At 32.6% G+C, this 9,581-nt stretch overlaps 1 protein-coding gene and 1 pseudogene across 2 annotated transcripts in view; one reads left to right on the forward strand and one right to left on the reverse strand.

The window, feature by feature from the left end:
• The window catches only part of GABPA (GA binding protein transcription factor subunit alpha), a 35,857-nt gene extending 26,866 nt beyond the window's left edge, over positions 1-8,991 (forward strand). For both annotated transcript variants that reach the window (XM_012474857.3, XM_012474858.3), the window contains exons 8-10: positions 1,436-1,576; positions 1,812-2,004; positions 5,558-8,991. In XM_012474857.3, the coding sequence (XP_012330280.1) occupies positions 1,436-1,576; positions 1,812-2,004; positions 5,558-5,786 (563 nt within the window). In that variant the 3' untranslated portion in view covers positions 5,787-8,991. The remainder of the gene's footprint in view (positions 1-1,435; positions 1,577-1,811; positions 2,005-5,557) is intronic.
• Positions 187-572, reverse strand: LOC105732665 (protein LLP homolog; annotated as a pseudogene).
• Positions 8,992-9,581: the final 590 nt, after the last annotated feature.

Below are 9,581 nucleotides of genomic sequence, written 5' to 3' on the forward strand. Positions count from 1 at the left end.
AAAACATTTTATTCAAGCTTCCAAAACAAACGAGGAGTTATACTGTGTTTGAAATGAAGAAAAGGGCCAAGTTAAAATAGGAAAACAAATAGTTTTCATTTGGTGGAAGTTGCAGTCAAAGTATACATTTGTATACATTCCAATTGATCATCTGTGCCATCTGGCATTTTCCAAAGTTTTAAGAGTTTACCAGGCCAAACCCTTTGCCGCCTTCAGTTTTGCTTGGCTTTACCCTTTTCTTTTCTGTCACTTTGCCTTCAGCCTTTTTCTTCATCTTTGGTTCACCCATATTGGGTACTGTACATGCTTGTCTAGAAGAGTTTTTTTGTTTTTCTTAATATCAGTCTCCATTTTCATGTCATCTTTTCCATGTTTTACCTCATATTGCATTTCCTCTTGGCATGTTTGGATTTGGGTACCACCACAGTTGCTATCTCTTAAACATCTTTCATTAAAACATTACTGTCTAGTTTGAGAATACTTTTAAGCCTGCTGAGCTCCTTTGGGGCATTCTTTTTTCTCCTTTCAGCACACATCTTTCTTTTCTGCTTACGCCATAAGCTTTTAGCCATATTTTACCGGAGATATGAATACACACGCCATAATATCCTGCCAACCAGCTACAATTTTTAATGAGGAATTTGAGATACACAAAGAAAGTATAGCACCTGTGTACATAAGAAATAAAATTTTATATACCAAATTTACCTATTGTAGATTTTATTTTCCTCTCTCCTACCAGAGAGTTGACTATCTTGAATTTTATGTTTATTACTCTCTGCATATATTTTTACCAACTTTGTAACCATAAATACTGTATAGCATTGTTTTGCACGTTTAAACATTTTCTGTAAAATGATAATACATTGTACATACTCCTTTATAACTTTTATCATTTGAGAATTACCTACGTTAATATTTGCAGCCCCTTTATTCATTTTCACTGCTGTGTAGTATTTTTTAAATGCTGTGAACATCATTCAATGAGTATTTCTAGGAGCATACGTGAGAAGTTAGTGTCATAGGGTTTCCATCCTTTCAGCCTTACTTCAGGTATTGCCAGAGTCTCAAAGTGGTGGTGTGAATTCTCATTTGTCCACATATTCTACAATATTTGACAAACTGTTTTTATGAACAAATGTTTTAAAACATGTTTAAATACTCTCTTTGTCTAATATGTGTGCACCACTAAGTTATTTCCAAATAAGGATACTAGCTCTTACTCACTACGTTAAGATGCACAAGCCGTAATGCAAACATCATACTTAACCCTCTGAACTTTTTTGTGATTCTGTTTGAAACTATGGGTTGAGGCTTTCTGTAGTGAAGTCCTTTCTTGGGGTTATTTGCAGGGTATTAGTTAAACTGATGTCTTTAATTTTTTTTTTCTGCTTGTATTGAAAGAAAAAAAAATTCCTCTTATCTGTCTTTGCAGCTGTGCAAATTATTCCAGCATCAGTGCAATCTGCTACACCGACTACCATTAAAGTTATAAATAGTAGTGCAAAGGCAGCTAAAGTACAAAGAGCTCCAAGGATTTCAGGAGAAGACAGAAGCTCACCTGGGAACAGAACAGGTATTTTTGTATTTTCTCATATTTATAAAATGTATATAATTGAGTATATTTTATTTCACTGTATGACAAATGTGAGTTTGGACCATCCCTCTGGCAATACTTAGACAGCATTTCTAGAAAAACAAAAATTGTTTTTGCCACAGCTAAGATTTCAACCAAGGGACCAGTTTGTTGCCTTTGCCTTGGGCAAATCTGTAACACTATAGCCAATGCTTTGTTCCTCTCATCAATTTAGGAAACAATGGCCAAATCCAACTATGGCAGTTTTTGCTAGAACTTCTTACTGATAAGGATGCTCGAGACTGTATTTCTTGGGTTGGTGATGAAGGTGAATTTAAGCTAAACCAGCCTGAACTGGTTGCACAAAAATGGGGACAACGTAAAAATAAGCCTACGATGAACTATGAGAAACTCAGTCGTGCGTTAAGGTAAGCCTTTATTACATTTTTTTCTGTTATTAAGCCTTTCTAAAAATTAGCTTATTCTAGATGTAAGCATTGTAATGTAATGATATTAAAAACTTTTAAAAAGATCTTAATAAGTGTGAGGTACCGTATTTTTTTTTTAAATTACTCTAAGATTATTTATTTTTATCTGATTTGAAAGCATATAATACTCTGTCCAAAAACATGTTTTATTTTTGAGGTTTTTATTATTTGCATAGGTGAATTGAGTGTTAATTTTTAATGAGTAAGCAGATACTGTCCTCTGTTTTTACAGTTAAATGCAAAATATCGACCCATTTTCTGTACAATCTGCCTAAATCTGGATATCCAAGCTTTACATTGATACAAATTTTCCATAAGTAGTATGAAGTTTTTCAACAGAAATTATCCAAAATTATGCCTACTACCATGATGGAAATTTAATAGGTACAATTTAGTATCTGAGAAGACGGATATATAAGAATATCATGGAATTATGTCTGATTTTTTGGGAGAGTGAATATAGTAAAGTAGTTCTGCAGTTTACCAGTTTTTCTAAATAGCATGCTTTTACTGCTTCATACTTCACGTGGCCATTTTCACAGTGAAAGATTATGATTTAGCTTACACATACACACACACACACACTCCTCTTCTTTTCTCCTCTCTCTCTCTCTCTCTCCCCCTCCCTCTCTCCCCTTTCCCCTTTCTGTCCCCTCATCTCAATATTCCACTGTAACTATATGGAAATTTTGGTTCAGCCAGTGTTATTGTTACAGTATTATGGCCATGTAACTACTATAACATAGTGGACCATGATTATTTTTCTTTTTTTTCCTGAATGACCTGTTGTTCCTCAGAGTTCATAAGTAACTAAAATGTTTAGTGTTCATTATGCTTATCATTTGTCATTCAGTCTCAAGCACATTGCAAACTGGTTAAAGATTTTTTGTATATGATCAGAATTAGAGCTGCCATTTAAGTTTTTTCATAGAACTTAGAAAGATAATTGTAAAATTCACATGGGACTAGAACGTACCGTGGTAGTCAGGACACCTGAAAATTAGCAAAGTGGAAAGACTTATCCCACAGCATATTGAGACTGACTCTAAAGTTACAGTAATAAGACAGTTATGCTATTTGCTCAGGACATACAGTAGAATAGGGAACCAAAATAGAATCAGCAATACATACGAATTTGATTTAAAGAAATGGCAGTGGGGAGAAAACATGAGGAAAATACCTGCTTTTCAATCATCAGTGCTGGGATAATTTATTGTCCATCTCCAGGGGAAAAGTAAAAGTTGACCTCTTCCTTATGCCATACCAAAAATCAATTCCATGTAGTTTGTAGCTCTACATGTGTAAAAAGAAGTAAAATAGAAAAGCATCTAGAGATACTTTCATAACTTGTGGTAGTAGGGAGACATTTAAACAGAATCGAAAGGACTAATTCTAAAGGGAAAGATCAATAAATTGGACTTTATTTAAATTAGAACTTTTGGTTGTTGAAAGCCTCTTTAAGAGAGCCACACATGTCTGACAGAAGTATCTAGAATATCTAAAGAATTCTTACAAATTGGCTTTTTAATGGGCAAGAGACTTGAATAGACACCTCAGGCTAGAGATTATCCAAATGGCCAATCACTGTATGCAAAGGTGTACTGCCTCTTTAGTATTCAGAGTAATGCAATTGAAAACCATAATTAAATGGCACAACACACCCCCTAGAATGGCTACAATTTAAAAGATTGCCAGAACCAAGCCTGTTGAGGATATGGAGCAATGGGAATGCTTCTATCCTTTTGATAGGAATGTAAATTGTAACCTGTAACTCAGCAGTTGCTCCCCTAAGCAACTGTATCATATATATGAAACAGAAGTGTACTTGTGTGCCCATACACATGTTCATAGAAGATTGTTTATAACATCCAAACCCCGGAAACAACCCAGATATCTATCAACAGTAGAGTGAATAAATCAGTTATGATCTATTCATACAAGAATACCTTGCATTCTTGAAAACCGAGTTTCTGCTACAAACGACATCGGTGAACCTCATAAGCATAATGTTCAGTGACAGAATCCAGACCCAAATGACCAAATTCTGTATGATTGCATTTATTTAGTAAAATTCAAAAAAACAGGAAAAGTAAATTCCAGTATTTAGGGATGCATGTTTGGGTGATAAAAATATAAAGACAAGCAATGAAATTACTATCATGAAACAAGCTTGTATTTACCTTTTAGAGCCAGGATTTGGGGAATGATTAGGGGATATAGAGGGGATTCTAGGTGCTGGCAGTGTTCTGTTTCTTGACCTGAGTGATACTTAACAGGTGAATGAATGTTCACTTTGTAATAAATCACTGAGCTGTTCACTTCTGTGTCCTTTTGTTTGTGTGATATATCTCACAATTAAAAAGGTTAAAAAATACAAGTTCAAAAAAAAAGGGAAGAAAAGAAATCATATCCATGAAATATAGGTACTGTGTATCTCTCTACTTTCTTCATTTTAGGGAGGCAACAAGTGGAATGAATGCTACTATTTACAGTTGTGATGCATTAGATCAAAGGAAGTATTAAGTAAAATTCAAATTCGTGTGTGTATATTTGTTTCTTTTTTATCACCTCTTACCAAGAAATGTGATTATGCCAACTCCATTTTTCTCCTAGATTATAAAACCTCTTTCCTTTTCCATTTTCTTTTCCCATGTATAATCTTACACATTAATATAGAAATTTTTTAAAGAAATTGAAATACCTACAGCATTTTTAACTGAAAGGTATGCAATTGCTGGTATGTGAGCTGAGATCCAAATTCTATACTAATGTAATTGACATAAATGGAAACTATCAGACTGCCCAGTGTGTTATATCTCTTACTGGGAAATCAAACATAACTATTTTCCTTTTGCTATTCTAGAATTAGGGAAAGATGACAATTTCCCAATCTCCTGTATGTAGGTTAGTCTTTTCATTAATAGATCTTGATTAAGCCAGGTGACTTTTATCCTGCTAAATGTGGTAAGTTTATATCACTGGTACTTTTGCAAATAGTTTTTGCGAATAGTTGTTCCTTTTGTAATAGCCCTTAGTCAGTAAGCATTGCAATTTTAAAATAAGGCCTTTGCAGTCTGCCAGCCCTGAAAAATATGACTCCTGTGGTCTCAAAAGTGTTAGGTTTTGAATCTTGGCTTTCTTACGCCAACGCTCTTGTTCTTAGGCTCTACTGCTGCTCTCAAAGTTTTTCATTTTGTTTAATAATTATTTTTAAATCAATGTGTTATCCTAATTGTTAGAAATATGTTTTGACAGTTGAATGTGCAGAGTTTTTGGAGTACTGAGCATTGAAATTTTAGTAAATAATGTTTGGATGCTTCCTTTGATAGTAGCATTAAATATTCTCTATAACTTCAATATTAATTGCTATCGTGGAGGATGCAGTATTCTACTAGGCTTCTGCTTATGGAATAGTCTGTAAACTATTGTAAGAAATCTGAATTATTTATTTTTTTATGAAGTCTCTAATGTTTTTTTTTTTCTCTTTTTAAAGATATTATTATGATGGGGACATGATTTGTAAGGTTCAAGGAAAGAGATTTGTGTACAAGTTTGTCTGTGACTTGAAGACTCTTATTGGATACAGTGCAGCAGAGTTGAACCGTTTGGTCACAGAGTGTGAACAGAAAAAACTTGCAAAGATGCAGCTCCATGGAATTGCCCAGCCAGTCACAGCAGTAGCTCTGGCTACTGCTTCTCTGCAAACAGAAAAGGATAACTGAACCCCAGTACATTCTGGGACTCCAAAGTCTTTCTTAAAATGTTTAGAGCAAGTATAGCTCTTACCTTTATTATCAAATTTGAATCTTATTTCTAGACTGTACAGTCTGATGCATGATTTTTTTATAAATATTTCATACTCTTGTGAATTTGGATCTTTTTACTTTGAGCATATATTTTAGAATATGTGTATGTTAAATTATCTCCACAGTGTCTGTCTGCAGCGTGAAGGCAGGTTCACTGTGGAATAATTTGTTAACAGTCAGGAAAGCTAAACTGGTCAGTATTAATGTGTAGCCCTACCAAAAATAGCCAGTAGTATCATCTGAAAATGAAAATAAATGAAGTATCTCCAGGAAACAGTCTGGCTTAACTATTTTTGAAAATATAACAACTGTTTCCCCTCTCTGCTGCTTTAGATGTTGCTTTACCTACCAGAAAATGGAATTTCTCAGCTAAAGCATGTGCCTGTTTCATCTAATCAAGCAGAGCTAAAATGTTCATAGCAAATAAAATTATATTAATAAATTACTAAACTAAGAGTATCAGGTTGTTTATATTTTGCAAGCAAAGGACAGTAAGAAGTTGACTGGCAAAAGAGCAGTGCTGAAGGAGGAGATCGAGGTTTAAATCTGGCTTATTAACTCAAGCCAGGTTTAAGGATTTTCTGAATAGATTATTCATGTCAGACCAAGAATTTAAATTATTTTGAGAGAGGCATTTAATTCTAATAAACCAGCTGTTACAGAAATTATAAAATGATCTCTGTTTTTCCTGTCAGAGATTTAAAAAACTGAAAAGGTAAACCTTAGCCCAAAGAGAAAGGTTTGCTTTGCTTTGTTATGGCTTCCTTTTTTTTTTTTTTTTTAATTACCCTATAGTGCCAGTTGATTATGAAAGCAGCTTATATTCCTGTGTTTCTGATAAAATGGAGACTTTAAATCAGTCAGCAGTACTTTACCTTTCAAGGCATTAGTAAATTACTTGCAAATAGTTTTAAAAGGAAAATTTGACCTCTGTTATAGGCAGTCTTCTCTTTAAAACAATACTTTTCTTTTTCTTTTGAATATTATATATGTGTATACATATGTCTATATACATACTCAGTTGATCATTTTATAATAAACATACATGAAGGCATAAAGACATGCAGAAGAAAAGTTATTAAATAGCTCATTTTAAGATTTCTAATTAATTCTTGCATATATGACATTCCTTATACAAGCTAACACTAAACAAAAATGGCTAGAAATGTCTTGTTTGTTTTAAGGTATTAAGCACGAATTATTATATGAGACTGGCAGATAGCTATTAACCCTCTTACAGATTTGAGAACGTTGATTCTCAAATATTTATGTACCTTCTCCTTTATTGTTTTCTTTAAATCTGTCCCCTTAAAAAGCTTCTTAAGAGCTCAGTTAATGCTTTTGACTTAACTAGGATAAACTAGGAGAAAGGGAGATGATAATACAGGCAAGATGGCATTGTTAGCAATTCTGGTAGTGGTTTGGAATGCATCTTAAGAGTAAGGAAGAGGGGAGAGAGAGAAGAGGGATCTTTGATCTCTTGCTCTGGTAATCTTAAAGCATAATTTTACTACATCATTTTCTTTTAATTCATTTACATTAAGTCCTTTCTGCAGTGGGTATCTGAGCAGAGTATTTCCATTTTTACTTTTTTGAAAGAGAATATATGGACAAATTTTTGAAAGACTGTATGGACAATTTGGGCACTGTGGTTGTAAGAATATCAGTAAAATAACAATATGAAATAATATACAGAAGCTCTAGCTTCAGATAACAAATAGACAGCTAGAAAGGTTTTGTACCATCCTCTTACAGCCTAGGGAGCTGACAAGTTGCATGTAGTTTTAAAAAAGTAATAGAGTATATCCTTCTGGTATATCATCAAGAGCTTAAGAATCTTGGCTTTCATATTTAAAATGCTTTTGGGGAGACATATATTGAAATTTTAGCCAACATGACAGACATGTCTCAATTATATATGTGTACATATGTTCTTAAAGCTAAAAACGCATTTGTTTTAGATCCCTAGAATGAAAATTTTTTTCTCATCTATGCAATTCTCATATGCTTTTTTAAAAAAATCATATTTTATTGATTTTCTTTCTATGGCAATTTTCATTTTATTCTCATCATAATTTGAACAGAGACAGTTCTCATACATGATCAGATGCTTTTTCTTACCATCATTTATGCACGACGACATAGGTAAGTAATATGACTAATTTCTCCAGTTGATCCAAGAAACTCATTACTTTGCCTCAAATTATTTATAAAATATTTGTTTTACTTACTGAGGTTACAGTTATCAGAAAGCCAGGTAGTCTTTTCTTCTATTAAAAGATAACATATTGGGAAAGAAAATAAAATTCATGCTATTCATTTTCATTTTTGTATATGAATTTTTCATAGAATTTACAGTATATGCAAAGGAAGAAAGATAAATTAGTGGTCATTTGTACCTTAAAAGTACAAGAATATAAGTAAAAGAAATGTTCATTTTTGTTTTAAAACTTGTTTTTCATATAAAGTTTTTATTGAGCCAACTTTCATACATATCTCACTAGCCTAAAGTCTAAATATTTGTGTTGATATCAGAAAATCAAACAAATTAGGCAGAATTGCTATGTGTGGTTCATCTTCAGATAAATTGATCACATTCATTTTTGTATCAGTCTATGTCATTTAATTAGGAAAAACTGTTTAGTTTTCTCCCCTGATTAATAGTGATACTCAAGTATGATACAAAAAGAATTGTATCACCAAATATTTTTGTGAGGTCTGATGTTTTTCATATTCATCATTTTATGCTACTGCCTTTAAGAAAGAACTTGAAATAGCACAAAAATGTTTTAAAATTCATAATTGCAAAACAAACCTGTAACTAACTTAATGTCTTCAGATCTAAAGGGTGTAAAAATATTGATACTTCAATATTTCACTTGCTGCCAGGAAAAAAAAATTCTCAATCTTTTGTAAAAGGGAGGAGGACTTTTGCATACATTTTTACTCTTTAAATAACAACGACACTTATACTGTCATAATAACAATTATGTATTTCTTTGTGGTTTTGTTTTGTAATTTTACATAAAACAGTTATTTTCTATTTTTACGCAGATAAAAAAATATTTGTGCATAAAATGTAAAAATAGTAAAATGAGAAAAATAAAACTATTATACAGTATGTTTCTGTGTTGCTTAAAGCTTTTTCCCAAAAACAAAATCTCAAATCTCCAGGATATTTTGTTGGATAGGAATCTGACAGTCCACTAATGATATATTGTACATATGATTCCTATGCATTTTTTTTACTTAAAAGCTGTCAATTTGGGAAGAACATATTCCACTGAACTAAAATTAGTAAGTTAATCTCTTTAAGAGAAATTCCATCTACAAAGCCAAATAGTTTTAGAATAGTAACAGATGAAGTGGTAAGACTGAGTAGCTGTCAGAAGCCTTGTTAAACTGTAAACCTTTAGTAAAACCTTTTTTTTAAAACAAAAAAATTATTACCTGTTCATGTTGGCTATGAGCAGGTTGCTTCAGCCAGAACTAGAGTATAGAAGGATGGAAGAGGTCAGGAAAAAGTAATTCATGCCTTTCTTTATGGTGAAGCAATGATGAGACTTTGACATGCTTAAATAGGAAGTTATGGTTAGAAATAAATTGCTTTAAAAATACACGATCTAATTGTATCTAGTTTGAAGTGATGAAAAATCATCAGTCAGGACACTAATGAGGTATATTTGTTGTCCCAGGACTTCAGTTTTTTGT

The sequence above is a fragment of the Aotus nancymaae genome, unplaced genomic scaffold, assembly GCF_030222135.1.
Source record: "Aotus nancymaae isolate 86718 unplaced genomic scaffold, 86718_ANA_hifiasm-v0.15.2.pri h1tg000022l_1, whole genome shotgun sequence".
Classification (NCBI taxonomy): domain Eukaryota; kingdom Metazoa; phylum Chordata; class Mammalia; order Primates; family Aotidae; genus Aotus; species Aotus nancymaae.